The sequence below is a fragment of the Ostrea edulis genome, chromosome 8, assembly GCF_947568905.1.
Source record: "Ostrea edulis chromosome 8, xbOstEdul1.1, whole genome shotgun sequence".
In the NCBI taxonomy this organism is placed as follows: domain Eukaryota; kingdom Metazoa; phylum Mollusca; class Bivalvia; order Ostreida; family Ostreidae; genus Ostrea; species Ostrea edulis.
In genome coordinates, this window is record NC_079171.1 from 25,145,893 (window position 1) to 25,162,426 (window position 16,534).

General features: G+C 36.6%; 1 protein-coding gene and 1 pseudogene across 1 annotated transcript; one reads left to right on the forward strand and one right to left on the reverse strand.

Moving 5' to 3' along the window:
• Positions 1 to 2,393: 2,393 nt before the first annotated feature.
• LOC130049636 (uncharacterized) lies at positions 2,394 to 6,569 on the reverse strand. Its single transcript, XM_056147509.1, has 2 exons — positions 6,118 to 6,569; positions 2,394 to 2,694 (listed from the first exon to the last, which is right to left on the reverse strand). Exons 1-2 carry the CDS (start codon positions 6,567 to 6,569, stop codon positions 2,394 to 2,396), a joined length of 753 nt encoding a protein of 250 aa, XP_056003484.1.
• A 5,023-nt stretch (positions 6,570 to 11,592) lies between these two features.
• LOC125662954 (uncharacterized) lies at positions 11,593 to 12,611 on the forward strand (annotated as a pseudogene).
• The last annotated feature ends 3,923 nt before the right edge of the window (positions 12,612 to 16,534 follow it).

The following is a 16,534-nucleotide window of genomic DNA, read 5'->3' on the forward strand; positions in this document are numbered from 1 at the left end:
TATTTGATTGATTAAAGAGCAAAACTGACAACAACAAAAATTATTGTAAAACCACGTGCACGTAATAATCCAAAAGCGCATTGTGTGACCACTCCTTTCCAAAGACATACAAAAAAAAAACCAATTGGAAAGAAAATATGATATTTTAAATGATTTAATTAGCAAATAACGCGGAGAATGGATCCCCTTCTAAAATGGGAGAGTACGTAACTTCAGGGTACTGATTTAGAAAATAATATTTAAAATTTAAAATGCTGATCTAGATGTTGAAAATGAAGCTAATTAAAAAGTATATATAGGACCCAATAAAATAAACCCATAGCTATGTGGAAACATTTTTTAGCTGAGCAAAAGGAAAAGAGGCGTATCTATATTAATTTTATTTCTGTAATAATTTATAAACTCAACAAGTAGGATGATAAAATATTCTATATTTTTGTTTATAGAAAGAGCCGGAAAAGTGAAAACAAACATGGAAAGCAAAACGTTTTTCCAGTGTGAGGAATGTGGTGACTTTTTCGACAGCATGACTATTTTTCAAAACCATGCATGTGCACGAGCACCAACGCCCAGGTGCAATGTGATGTCAGATGAAAAAGGTAATAACTACAGTAATTCTTGGACAAGAAATGCAACTTTGCTGCTAATAGACTTATATAAAAAAATACAAGGACCAAATCCTGAGTGGCAAAATTAGGAAAAAGGTTGTGTGGGAAAGAATAACAAACCAGATGAAAAAAGAAGGATATTCATTCCATTCAGAACAAGTAGCTGGTAGATGTAAGTCTTTGTTAAGGGCCTACAAAAATGTAAAAGATCATAATAAAAAATCTAGGAGTGGAAAGAAAACATACGAATATGAAAATGAGCTGGATGACATACTAGGTAATGATCCTATTATAAATCCCACATTTACACTCTCATCTGACGCATCCAGTGACGCTGAAAAAGAAAATTAGATGAAAGTGAGGACAGTGACGTTGAGACATCCAGTGAACAAGCATCATGTAGCACATCTGCGCCGAAGAAAAAACTCGTAAAAAGGGGAACAGAAAGACAAAGAAATGAGATGATGCAGGTTTTTAAAGAGTATATGAATGAGCAAAAAGAGGAACGAATTAGGAGAGAGGAACTGCAGAGAGAGAAAATGGGCTTGATGCGAGAATTGATTGACGTCATGAAAGAAAACACAAAAAAAATAATACTATAGCACCATGGATAAACAAGATTGGTAATATGAAAATATGAACAATTACAGTATTTAATTTAGCAAAGTGTCTAGTAGATTTTACGTAATTCTTAGATGTGATCATGATTTAAGCAAAACTGAAAATGGTCATGGGCTTATAAAAACTGTTAAGACCCATGCAAGGTGAAGATAACGAACAGTGATCAATCTCATAACTCCTATATCAACATTCTCAGTTTTCACTAATCGTGTATTGGAGGGGGGGGGGGGTGTTATATGATGACAATAATCATTAACATGTTAACATGCTCTTTTCTATTCTCTTTTCAGAATGTGTGATCTGCATGGAGACAACTCCTGATTGTGTTTTATGTGACTGTGGTCATTTAGTCACATGTATGGAATGTGGGAGGAAAATAACAGTTTGTCCACTGTGCCGAGGGGAGATACGACAAAGAATTAAAGTTTTCATGTAAAGTTTGTTGAAGATCATTTTTGCATTTTAACATCTGACGTTAAAAAAGGTCAGATAAAACGTTGTTTTATGCTCCGGGATGGAAGGAACTGTATTGTTCTTGTTAAAGTTTTTCACTAGTTTTAAGGATTTGATAAATATTTCTATGCCCAAAGCCCTCCGACATGTTGGATTATATGGTGGGTATTATCCAAAAAAAAAAATTGTGAATGACTTTATTTCATTCGTATAGTACATGTATATTTTTGTTTTGATTATTGAGTGGTAAATAACCATGTCTTCCTTCATTGTACAGTGTCATAAACTTAATAAAACTTTTTTTTTCCAGTTTTCATTTCTTTTAAGGTAGTACTCTACATCGTCATAATGGCTGACTTCCTTTAAAAACATGGATGAACAAATCGCTATCAGCAATATTTGGCTTTTCCTTTTCGATTTAAATACCTAGCTGAGTAGCTCAGTAGGTTAGAATACCGACTGCTGACCTGTAGGTCGGAGGTTCGAGTACAGCAGGGGTTTTAATTTTTTTTCAGATTACCTTCCACTAAAACTGTATTTTTTGATAAAATAAAGTAAATTTGCTGATTTTCAACTTCAAAACATTGTTGTACATATCCTCCACTTTTCATTTAGTCAAATTTCTCTGGTGTAGCACACCTCCTTAATTGTATTTCAACATAAAGTCAATCAGCAGCATACTACATGCGCTTGTAATTGGTTCAAGCGAGTTTAACTACTGAATGTTTCTTGTGCATAATATCTAATGTCCACTGAGTCTTCTGTAAAGAATGTTGCGTTTAATAATGCCCTCCGTCTCATTTTCCTGAACAGCCAGTTGAGGTATTGGTTGTTGATTAACTTCCAGTGGTTCCATATAGTCGTCAATATCCTCATTTTGAATAAGACAGATATTGTGCAGAACACAAGTGACATGATAATTTTAACTGCTGTTGGAATACTTAGTACATCGAGATGATGTAAACGTCGAAATCTGCCTTTTAAAAGTTCAAACGCTCTTTCAATGACCACTCTGTTGGCAGAAAGCAGGTGATTAAAATGTTTCTGTTCTTGCGACAAATGCCCATTGTCACGATAAGGCGTCATTAGCCATCGTCATAAGGGGTACGCTCCGTCAGCAATGATATGGTTTCCATTACAGACCTCTAAGCCACAGTTCCACAAAGCGGAATTCTTCGTGACAACTTCCTGCATATCCACAGTAACAGTTAAAAAATCAATATATGCACCCAGGGGTGCATAAGCCGAGTTGCATGGGATACATTGTAAAGTCAGAAATGATGTGGCATATTTATAATTGTGAAGAACTAATTTCAGTTTTAAACCTTTCAAGTTACTGTCCAGAAACCATATTTGTCTGAAGTTTTCAATCTATTTTTGGTCACTGACCTTGACCTCCAAAATCAATAGGGGCCTTGCTTTGCTGGTATCCAACAATATAACCAAGTTTCATTTGATTCAAATTAAAAAAATTCAAGTTATTCTTCGGAAAGTAATTTTTTTTTAAATTAAGGTCTTCCATAGCAACGGAAGACCTTCTACTTATTGTGCTGGTTAAGATTATTCTTCTTATTCTTTTTTTTTCCCTAGACGCTAACTTTGAAGCTTCATATCTCGCTCATTCCTCAACCGATTTTGCTCAAATTTTCAGCTTTAATACATTTTACTAAAGACTTTCAAAATACTTTTAAACATTTTGGATATTCTCTTCCGCTTGCGAGTTATTTCCCTTTTAGTGAAATTTTAGGGGCTTTGGTTTCCAGATAAAGGCTCCGAGACTATAATAATTGGAGCAGAGAAAACACCGAATTGGTAAAGTAGAAGCATTGTAGTTGTGCACATCATATTTTGTTTTTTGATTTCGCCATTTAAAATGGCGATAGAGAGGGGTCAAAAATCAGGACGCCTGAAAGAGCGAAAATTTGCACATAATTTCCTTTGTATCTTTTAAACTAAAAATATTTTGTTAAGACATGTAAAATAAAAGTTGTGTAGAATTTCAAGAGCTTTTATTTGACACCAGTAAAAAGGGGCTGGTCCCTTAAATTAGGGATCTACGGCCCCTAAAAGTTTTCGCTTTATAGCTCAAAAACGGCAAAGAATTCGATATGGCTTCCGATGGAAAAGTTGTTCTTTAACATCTTATTTATCTCATGAAATTGTTATTTTGTTCGAATCTTGTGTTATATTAGAGTAAAAAGCTATACCCGTAAACAAGTAGCCATTTTCATTTGGCAAGTGAGCGAGAACTCTTCATGCGTATAACTGAAATAAACTTGCTAAAAATAACATACCTGACTACAATAGATACTAATATTCATTTTAAATAAGGTTTTTAACATGCTCTGTGGTTCAAATACAAATTATTTAGTGATACATTTCTCTTTTTCTTTCGTTTTAACATAAACAAAGCTTCAACAACAACAAAAGGAGAGAGATAAATTATCTTTTATTTGTTTCATATTAGAATTAAAATAAGTAATATACATAAAAATAAAACGTTCAAACGTAAAATAAATCATGGTCAATAACTGCAAGCTGTTTACATTCTTCACGGTCAGCGTTGTTTATACAGTTATGTAACCCAACTCTCGCCTCGCTCGCAGGTGGCCAGAGTGACAAGCTTGCATAATCAAAACAAAAACATCGAAGCTAACTCGGCTTTCGTCCATCGCATAAATAAACACATCAATTACTGGAAAATTATGTTTGAAATCATTTTGAATCCTTTTACATTATATCATACTTAATTAACAATTATATTATGTTTTATTTCAATTATAAAGTAATTGTAAAGATGCTACCGCAAACATTTCGAGTTAGTGATCAATGGACCTCATAATATTTGTGTCAAGTTATACATACATTTAAAAAAACCTACACAATTTTCCTGATTATTTATCGAGTTGTCATTTTCCTCACAATAAGTTTACGGTAAGGGTATGTGACGTTTCTAATTGTCAGAAAAAATCGTACTAAATAAAATGAAGTAGTTTTAAGTTTTATTAACTTATAATTGTCTGCATACAGAAGGATTTATTTGTCGGTTCATTTCATTTCATCTAAATACAATCATGCGTGCAAGTATATGCGGTTTTTATAAGTGAAATGAAAAAGGCAAGAGCGCCCCAAATATATATATACATCTCAAGCGTCTTATTGTGTTTAATTTTGGAGATTCATCACATGTGGACAAGCAATCTGTGATTTAACTCTACTTTAGCCAGTTGATACACAAGCTTTCTGCATTCTCTAAAAAGTGAAAAAAAATGGATCCTTTTTGTAAGCATAACAAATAATTTATAAACTTTATTTTTTAAATCACGGGTTCTTATCATGATTATACCAACTCTAAACATGTATAGAAAATCATCAGAAATCCACATCGAATCAGTCTCATTTCATTCAGTCATTAACTGCAAGCATTTTACATACACACCGGGGTTTGTTCTTGTTTACAATTACGTAACCCATGGCTCGATTGCCCGAGTTCGGAGCCATCGCATGTGTACCAGCGATCAGCGGCAATACATGTACACACAAAAACATTACCGTTTTAATGTAATTTGCAAACACAACGATTTACAGAAAATTATGTTTTTAATAAAATCGGATTTTTCAAATGATTGGTGGAAGGACAGGAAGTTCCAGTTCCCACCCTCCAATATTTTTGCCAACATATGCTTGACAGTATACAATACAGATCGTTAATTTACGGTCATGCCATTTCCAGGCACGTAAAACCCGGGGGGGGGGGGGGGCAGGAAACCTAAAGTTTTACTGTTAATTTACTATGAAAATGGTCATCGGAAGGCCTGTTTCTCCAAAATCAATAGGGGTCTTCCTTACCTGGTACTTCCTTACCTGGTACATAACAATATCTTTAAGTATCATTTGATTCGGATTTAAACTCTGAGTTATCATCCGGAAACCAAATATTTCTGAAATTTTCATTCTACATTCGGTCACTGTGACCTTGACCTTTAACCTTTTTTCTCCAAAATCAATAGGGGTCTTCCTTAGTTATCACCCGGAAACCAAATATTTCTGAAATTTTCATTCTATATTTAGTCACTGTGACCTTGACCTTTTTTTCTCTCCAAAATCAATAGGGGTCTTCCTTACCTGGTACCAAACAATATATCAAAGTTTCATTTGATTAGATTGTATACTTTTTGAGTTATCATCCGGAAACCAAATTTTTCTGAAAATTTCATTCTATTTTCGGTCACTGTGACCTTGACCTTTGCCATTTTTTCTCCAAAATCAATAGGGGTCTTCCTTACCTGGTACCCAACAATATATCAAAGTTTCATTTGATTAGATCGTAAACTTTTCGAGTTATCATCCGGAAACCAATTGTTGACGCCCAACCGCCCGCCCCCATCACCAAACCAATAACCGAGTTCAACTTCGTTGCAACTCGGCTAAAAACTTCATATCAGAGTCGCAGACTGCTTGTAGCTGTAAGGAATGATAGCCTTTCCTATTGACGTAAGACTGAGGATTTTCAGTTGGTGCTTTTATAGAAATATGAGTGCCTTCCAGTGCCCCAATAATTCCCGGAAATCCATTTCGTTGATGAAATTTGTCAATGGTTTGTTCAAGCACTTCGGCATGTGGCCAGATGATAAACTTTGACTTGAAATTGTTCAAAATAGTGTCAATAATTCGATTTCTGCACACAATAACTGAGGATTCAGCTATTCCAAATCTGTCCGCTATTCTTATAATACTGTCCGATCCACCCAGGTACCATAATGTGACGTATAGTTGTTTTTCCACTGATATCGGTTCTCTTCCTCTGTTTCCCTCCACACCGAGTTCCGGGCAATTCTGCAAAAAGCCTTTTACTGTATCGAAAGTAGGACGAGAAAGTCTAAACATCCTCTTGAAGTCTGTATCTGAGTACTTTGAGACCACATCCTCACAATAGTTTTTAATTCTACTTTTGGGTTCTCTTGTGTTACTAAAAAATTTTTAAAAGGAAATAAAATTAAATAAATCAGAAAAACTGTTTCATGTTAAATAAAAAAGGATAAAGTTGTAATTTTTATAAGTATTTTCTGAGCTTATGACATTCTTAAAATTATCGTCTCCCGAGAAATTCAAAACGAACAGCGCAGATATCATCATTTATTATACTAGTTCATAGTAAAAAATTAATTAAGTATTTCATTTCAGTATCTAAAATCAATTAAGAGCGCATCCAATTTTTTTAAGGGGGGGGGTGGTCCTTAATCTCGATAGGCATCCAAAGAAAACAAATTCGACTCAGAATTTGTTGACATACAAAACAGAACACATGGAAAACCTGTCCAATTCCCCCGAAATATCCTAATCCTGGTCGTATTTAGGAGGGGGGGGGGGGGGGGGGGGTACTCGACTCGGGGAATAAAACTTGAGTAAACCAAAATGCGCAAAAACTTTGGGTTGGGATACATATACAATTCTCACGAACAAGCCGCTTTCCTTCATATATATGAATTTCTTACCAGCTTACGAGTCCGAGTTTCTTACATGATGCCTAAATTGTTTTTAGTAAATATAAGTTTACTAAATACTCTGACAATCTCGGAAGGGGGTGGGGGTGTGGCTGAACCCTAGATCCGTGCATGTCAAGATAGTATTTCTGACCACTAATAATCTACATGTATTGGATTTCTCAGCTCTCCTTTTAAATTTTTCAAAAATTGTTTAAAGACAGTACTTGCATTTCAAACACCGGTATTTGAAACGAAGCATATCGCCCCAAATTTTGGTCACTATATGCCCAGAAATCAGTGTTTGAATAATTAATTCCACATGAGGCTTTTTGTAAGAAAGTTAAAAAATTACACTAGAAAGATCTTCTCATTTCAGAATACATATCAAAAATGTGTTTACTAACGTTTGTATAATGTCTACCATCATGGCAGTTGCCATTACATCGTCAAGAAACTCCTGCAACAGTTGTATACACATCCATTTCAGGGTCGCCATACTGTTTAATCTATTTCCTGTTCTGATTCATTTGTTTGGACGTCTGTCCGGAACTTGTGCAGAACATATTCAGAACAGTGAAACGAACGCACCCTAGGTGTAATAAAAAAAAATCATTAAATGACTATTTACATTTTAAAGATACGACATCATTTTTCTTCAATCGCAACACTACAGATATACACTTTTTGAAAAAAAGGTAATCACATTATTCATTTCAGATTACAACAATATCGGCACCAAACAATTTTGAAAAATTAACAAAATAGGCGAATCCAAATGGGATCCCCCCCCCTGAAGTATATTTTTGTAACAATTCATACATTTTTTTAATGATACATCACAGACAAGGGTTCGTACTATATCTCAGATAAGGAAGATTCCCTGGGGGAATTCGCTAACCAGGCGTATGTAAAACTTATTAAAAAAGCAAAAAAAGACCTCGGGGACAAAGAAACCCCAGAGTGTTTATTTCGCTTTGAGATCAACGAGCAGAAAACGATGGACAAGAGAAAGAGGAAAGAAACGGAGAAAGCAAAAGACAAGATGAGTGCTCCAGTCCCAAAAAGAGAAAGATCAGTAAGGAGAAGGTGACATCAAATAAGACCACCACTGAAACTGAGATAAATAAAATTATCTTAGCAACTCAGTTTGAGGACAGTGTTAGTGATGATGAACACTCTCATACTAGGACAGACACACCTACCTTAACATCAACACCCGCGCACCCAAACACGCAGTACCATGGCAGGACAGACACACCTAACTTAACATCAACAACCGCGCACCCAAACACACTGTGCCAAGGCAGGACAGACACATCTAACTTAACATCAACACTCGTGCACCCAAACACACAGTGCCAAGGCAGGACAAACCTAACACCCGTACATCTAGACACACCTCACCTAACACCTGTACATCCAGACACATCTCACCTAAAACCAGTACATCCAGACACACCTCACCTAACATTCGTACATCCAGACACACCTCACCTAGCACCCGTACATCCAGACACACAGAGGTCGACACAAATAGGCCAAAATTTTATATCGCCTTATGATACACAACACCTACATTACACACCTTTGCAAAAAAAAATACCACCACGCCTCTGCCATGTCATAAATATGGGTCAATGTACGACACACACCCCCATCCGACTACCTCGTATTGAACCAAATCCATCAGCACATTTTACCACAAGCAGGCCATCATCTCCTTTGAGAATGACAGCATTGTCCACGACATGGTCAATGTGTACGTCTGCAATGGACAATGTCATACCGGTAACTGACCATCACAATGTTCAGCCACCACAGACTTCACAAGCTTCAAGTAATAGGACACTCCCAGGTATGATTTGTTTCTCATCTTATGTGCTTACTTCATGTGTTACTTCAAATATAATTGATATGTTTAAAATCTATATAAACATGATAAAATATACCACAGATTAGTTAAACGTTTTCCAGTCATCAATATGGTTTCTTATATCATGTCATTGTATACATTAATTCACATGTCTTTTAGCTCCAAGTCCGGAGGTATTAGATGTACTACACGGACTAATGCGACCAGATGTACAGTGTTACCTAACAAAATTAGTCGAAGCATTTACAGACGAACAACCGGTTAGTTATTGAAAGTATTGTGCCAAGAACGAGAAAACAAAATATTCAAATTAAGTATTAAATAATTACAATGTAATTTTGAGTCATTGATATTTAAAAAAAAGTTTACAAGATGTTTTTTTTTTTTTTTTTTTTTTTTTTTTACAATTCAGTTGTCGATAAAACGATGAATATGTCACTCTCTCTCCACATATACAATAATTTAGTCCTTTGCACAATCACAGGATAACACAGCCTTCCGGGTAAACAAGACACGACGACCTCTATACTGACCAGCACATCAGCAACGAAACTGAAGAACATTTAGATACTCTTCCGCAGGACTCCGTCCCACAGATGGTGTGTAACCTACAAGTTGATGCAAAAATTATTGTCAGTGAAAATCAAAGTGCCTATCACTTACCTTATGAAATTTGATACAATTACTGTGTAATTACAATTAGTTTGCATTTGGTTTTTCAACAACTTGAAATATTGTTTAGCATATTTCACATACGTTAGAACCAATATTTAGATAGTTAGAATAATTATAAGAACCTCGATCTTTCTTCTCAGGTCAACATGAATGACAGTATGATCTCTGGCAAAGGACATGCGGCAAATCGTCCATCAGAAGGCACCCTGCAAATGGTACGTTAAAAATAAGTATACGATTCTTAACTTTGTTAAAACTAACTCATTTTCAGTTTTATTTGCTTTATAAAGCCATATAATAACATCACAGAACTAACTGTAGGCAAAACTTCTCGATGATTCGGATGTTACGGTGTCCAAGGATGGCTTAAGGAAAGTGGTGTCCGCAGCAAAAAAGAGCAATAAGCCGGGTTTTACTCTCTGTTATAAGTTGCTCGCAGAGCTGTTTAACTTGGAAGAACTTGCTGCCTCTCGAGGACAAGGCATTGGAAATACCAAAAGACAAGGGAGAACCAGTCCTCGTTCAAGTCAGGACTCAGGCCCTCAAAAGTGAGTATCATAAGCTTAGTAAATCACGTAAGAATGAACGTTAGGGGAAAATTTCAGTCCTATATGAACTTAAGATACGTTGTGGATATATGTCTTTGTATTCTCATGTAATTGTATTTTTGATCAATTCATGCTATATGATGTAGAGAGACCATGATATGCATAATACCTGCTAAAAAGAAATGTCACCTCCTCCCCTCTTGTGCCGTACGTTCATATATAGATAGTTATAGTATTTATGTATGTATTACCTATACGTCATTATAGTCTTGAAGTATATATATATATAAAGCACAAACAAACAATTATAACACCCAATCTTACGTTTACCCCTAAGATCTAAACGATACATGTGAAAATCAATTAATTGATATAAAGCACTATATAATCACAACTAGGTACTGAAAAATTTCGCCCCAGCCCGGGGTCGAACCAGCGACCTGCGGCACCCACCGCCTAGCAAGACTGTCAAACCAGTGCGTAAGTCCACTCGGCCACAACGACTTCCCTATTAAAGGAAGCTTTGTTATGCTCCTAAAGCGCTACTTATACACACTGATGCAATCTCACACAGTCGCTGTATCATTCAGTGTTCAAGATATTTTATAAGGAGAGTGGATCTCTCGATGCAATTGTATAGAATATTTAATATAAAGCACAAACAAACAATTATAACACCCAACCTTACGTTTACCCCTAGGATCTAAACGATACATGTGAAAATCAATTAATTGATATAAAGCACTATATAATCACAACTAGGTACTGAAAAATTTCGCTCCAGCCCGGGGTCGAACCAGCGACCTGCGGCACCCACCGCCTAGCAAGACTGTCAAACCAGTGCGTAAGTCCACTCGGCCACAACGACTTCCCTAAAAAGGAAGTTTTGTTATACTCCTAAAGCGCTTGTTCTGTATGTGAAACTGCATTTAAAAGCCGTGTTTAGGTAAGAAATGTTGTAGGATATCCATCTTGAAAGGGCATTTATGATCCGTTTGTTTAAAAATGTACTTTCAGTGAAATAAACCACTAACGAAATGATAAGTATTACTTACGCAAAAGACTGTCAAACTTTGCGTCATGTTGGATGCAGAAGGTGAAGGTCAGAATAAGCGCATGCGCAATAGCCTAGTCCTAAAGTTGCGAATAGTGAGATTCATCTGCTATGTATGTTATGCAGCAGGAATAAATGTGTACCAGTGATAGACATTTTTTATGTGATTATGGTTAGGTGCAGTCCAGCTCAGGCATGAATTAAATGTACACCTTAATATTTTGTAGGAGTCATGCCGAGAAGGAAGGCAGACCAGTAAGGGGGAAAGGGCCAGATGGCAAAATCAAAGGGCCCAAAACGTCCACGAACCGGACAGGTTTCAATGACGGAGGTGGCAGCTCCCTCGGCAAGCCAGAGTTTCGTGGACATACCTCAACCCACGATTGACTATACAAAATTGGCGACAGAGATCCTGAAACAACAAGCTGTTCATCAGTGTGCAAACATCAAAATACCAACTCCACAGAGCCAGGCTATGAGCATAAGGCAAGAGTCTGGAGAAGGAGCCAGTTGTGCCATATGCACAGAGGTCCCCAACCAGGGTCCGGTGGCTATGGAAACTTGTCACAAATTTAGTGACGCAAATTTTGAAGGTGAACCAGCAGGTACATTGCACAACCCAAATATGTTAGGCATCTTGATCACTGATGGCATTCCTCTTGGTGCATGTACACCAAGCAAGATCAAAACTAAAATTTGGACAAACGAATTTATCCATTTGCGTTGCCCGTTACTACACCAAGAGGAAGACCCAGTGACTATTCATTACACCTGGGAAAATTAATTTCCAACATTCTCAGAAGTCCACAACACCTTTGTCCATAAATCAATGGACCGATGCATTCCTTGTTATCATATGCATTCTACTTCAGAAAGACCCCTCACAAGCCCCCCCCCCCCCCCTGCTCAAATATATGTCATTCATTAGGGAATTGCAAAAACTTCATGGGGATGCAGCCTGGCGAGCATATGATGAATCCTTTAGGAAGTTAAGGGAAAGTGTTAATCTTCCTTGGCAAAAGCCGGTGGAAGAACTACGTGGCAAAGCAGTAGCAATGTCATCCAAGAACTCATTCGGGCAGCCCTTTCGGGGAAAGCAAGCTGGGAGAGTCGGTGGGGTCAGATTCTGCTATGCCTACAATCAGGGAAGCATGCAAAACAACTCCTTGTCCCTTCACACATTTCTGTCAAAACTGCAAGGGTCAACATCCAAAAATCAAATGTAAAACAGGTGACAAAACCGAATATAGCAGTCACACTTCCAACACCAGTAAGGGCAGACAAGCTAAATGATCAGTTACTGGGATGTGATAAGGGGTTAAGGCACTACTTAGTTGAGGGTTTCATGTGCGGGTTTTCTCTGGGATGCATATCCACTCCAAATACATCTTTGTCGACAAACCACAGTTCAGCATCAAATCATCAAGATATCATACAAACCCATATACAAACAAGAGGCCCACAGACCTTATCGGTCACCTGAATACTAGTGAAAAAGTATCACTACTTCCATGGGTTATGAAATCTAGAAAAATCCCTGTTCTGAATATCTAAGCTGAATTTTTATGTTCAGCAACAGTATTAACAGGATATGTTCTTACAATTTCCTTCAAAAGTGCATACACCGATGAAAGGCTTTAAATAATAGGTGTATTAACATTAAAACATTAAAAGATATGACTAATTTGGATTCATCCTAAAGTCATAACCCTAAAATTCACCATTTTTTGTACATCCCTTTCTGCTATTCCTAAGTATGCATTTAGATTTAATACAGTATCAGCAAACTTACACCTACATACTATATACTGAGTTTGGCTCCACCATGGGGCCAGAACCCATTACTCTGGAGAAAATCAAATTTACAATTTTGGTAAAAGACTACCTGCTCTATCCATTTAGCACTATATACCAAGTGTGGCAGATCATGAAATTTACAATTTCTGTCCCCCTTGTTCCAAAGATGCTTCATACCAAATGTGAAAAGAAATGGAATGATTACAGTATCAAGAAGATTGTTTGATTGAATATTGTTGAGAATATTTCACTCATATGGAGACGTCACCAATGCCGGTGAAGGGCTACAAAAATACGGCCTATGCTCAACGCCTATGGCCCTTGAGCAGGGAGAGATCTTTATCGTGCCGCACCTGTTGTGACACGGGACCTCGAGGTTTTGCAGTCTCATCCGAAGGACCGCTACCATTTAATCGCCTTCTACGACAAGCAAGGAAGGGGTACTGAGGATCTATTCTAACCAGAAGAAGTTAAAAATGTCTACTGTTCACACATTTAATAACTGACCATTTTGGCCCCACCCTGATACCAAAACCCCTTACTCCTGGGATCATCAAATTTACAATTTTGGTAAAGGAGTATCTGCTCTTTCTAAATATCTATTTAGTATCAATATAGTATCAACCACACTAAAGATGTTATCTAAGTGTTTTACACATAAACACTATATACCAAATTTGGCCCCGCCCTGGGGTCAGAACCCCTACCTCGGGGATCATAAAATTTACAATTTTGGTAGAGGCCTTCCTGCTCCCAATCACCATGCATTTAGTTTTTTTTTAATACATGTGCGATTCTTGAGAAGATGGTTTTTGAAAATTGGTCAATTTTGGGCAGTTTTTTAAAGGCTGAGTTTTTACCCAGATTTTTCAACTAAACAACTTCCCAACAATCCATATTTTAATATTTATGAATTTATACACTACTTTTAGTTTGGAAAAAAGTACTGTTGTGTGCCGTTATGCCACAATACCTCGGAGAGTGTCGATGCAAATGAAAACAAAATCATCATGAGGCGGTTTCCAATCGAAGTAAAAAGGGAAAAGATTATAAAAAGATGTTCGTCATACATATACAATATTAATAGCTTTAAAACTGAATGCTGCGTTATCAACAAGAGTAGAAAAAACTCATTTTCAACATGACAAGTTAGTGCAAGAGGATATACTAAATCGAATATGATAGGGTTGTGCGGTGCACCGAAAATTTCGGTGCACCGCGATTCATACCATTCGATTCGATTACAAATTCCGGATTTCGGTTCGGTTTAGATTTTACTTACACCAAAACAACAAATATGGCGTCCGAGTGATGTTGAAAACATGTGGATTTTTATGCAACAGAGATTTAAATCACTACTGTGTTGAGAGTTAGCATTTTCACCACTCAGATACCAACAGAATATGATCCGTAAGATCATTGCAGTTTATCTTTACATGACATATAGCATTTCTGTCAGTGGTGGAATGAAATCAACATCGTAGGTAATGAAACAGATTTGACAGTTAATATGAGAGAAGTAAATCAATAAAGGAGAGATTTTCAAAGACTCTCAATTGATAGAATTATTGAATTTTTGCATATCAATGAAAACAATATCATATACATTTTAGATTCACTATAGATTTGTTTAATAATCCAAAACTTATGTAGCACATTAATATAACAAATTTTGATAGACTGTCAGTGTTTTCTTTTTTCTTTCAAAGTTATAAAATGCCATTATGAATAGATATGATGTTTACAAATGACGACATATAGTTATATAACTTGAATAAAATCAAATATGCTACTCATTAAAATTGTTAATTTTTGTGGTGTCATTACTCATTAGATAAATTGGACCTAACATGAACCGAATCGAAAATAACCGAACCGTGCTGTTCTGAATCGAAACCGAACCGAATCGAGCTAACCCTGAATCGTCCCAGCCCTAGAATATGATAATTAGACTAACTTATATGCATGGAGTTTTATTTTGGCATTGTAGTGATAAAAATCCAAGAGTTTGTACACATTTACATTAAACACTGTACTCATCAAAATGTGTGTGTATTACACTCCTTGTGTAAAAGCTCATATTCATATTGCAAAGGAAAGTAACCCGTTTGTTTTGGGTCTGAATGAGACATAATACACATTGCTATTGTTTGCACCCTTGGGGCCTTATGCCATATGAAGATATTATGCATGATGATAGCAAAATACGATTTTATATAGGGTTCGTATCTGGTCCAATGTTTTGGTTGTTCTTCTCAACTTTAATGAAACATGGTGCTGACCGCCTAAGTTACTGGGAACGAAACACAAGACCTGTCGGTTAGAAAAAATACCATGTTAACAGTGACAAGCCCGGTAGACAGAGAAAACTCAGACCTGTAGACAAGTTTCATATGGTTTCACGTTAACAATAGTACCAAACCTGGTAGACAGATAAAACGCAGGCCTGTAGACGAGTTTGTGATGGTTTTCATGTTAACAACGGTGCTAAACCCGGTAGACAGAGAAAACTCAGGCCTGTAGACGAGTTTCTGATGGTTTATCTGAGGTGACGACAAGGAATGCTACAAGATCATCTTGCTGATTTATTCAAAGTCTCATTGTCGTCAGTTTCGCGTATTATGAATACATGGATAAACCTTATGTATGATCACTGCAAGTCACTTGTCTGTTTGCCAACTAGAGAACAGATTTTATGTAATCTTTCACAAGTATTTCAAGATTATCCTTATGTATGGATCATTCTTGACTGTACCAAGTTCTATACTGAACAAGATTGTTACACGTAGCCATGTCCCCCACTGCTGCAAAAAAAGTTGAAGCACAAAAGTCCCACAACTCCTGTAGTTTAATCAAAATGACGGCGCAATATGATCAACGACATATGGTGACTAAAAATCCTACAAAATTTGAAAACAATATCTGTTGAGCGGTTTCGTCGGAGTTGCCGTCCACAAAGTGTTCCTATAGTGTAGCATGTGCAAATTTAACAAAGTTCCATAACTCCTGTGAAATTTGTCGAATCAAAATTGCAGCAAAATATGATCAACTAACAATCCTACTAAATTTTAATGAAACTCGTTGAGAGGTTTCGTCGGAGTTACCTCCACAAAGTGTTCCTATAGTGTAATATGTACAAATTCAACAAAGTCCCATTACTTCTGTAAAAATTGTCGAATCAAAATGGTGGCACAATATGATCAACTACACATGGTGACTAACAATCCCACAAAATATGAACAAAATCCGTTGAGTGGTTTCGGAGTAGTTGCGTCCACAAAGTGTTCCTATAGTGTAGCATGTACAAATTCAACAGTCCCCTGACTCCTTTAAAAATTGTCGAATTAAAATTCCGGCATAATATGATCAACAAAGAATTGTTTTCTAGCCTGCTCTTGGAAGACTTGACCTTTCCAATA

Excerpts from the sequence above, each read along its gene's own strand:
- LOC130049636 (XM_056147509.1), bottom strand. The coding sequence starts at position 6,569 with ATGTTTAGACTTTCTCGTCCTACTTTCGATACAGTAAAAGGCTTTTTG. Across the intron at positions 2,695-6,117 it reads GTCTGCGACTCTGATATGAA|AGTGGTCATTGAAAGAGCGT; the intron begins GTTTTTAGCCGA and ends TTCTGCCAACAG.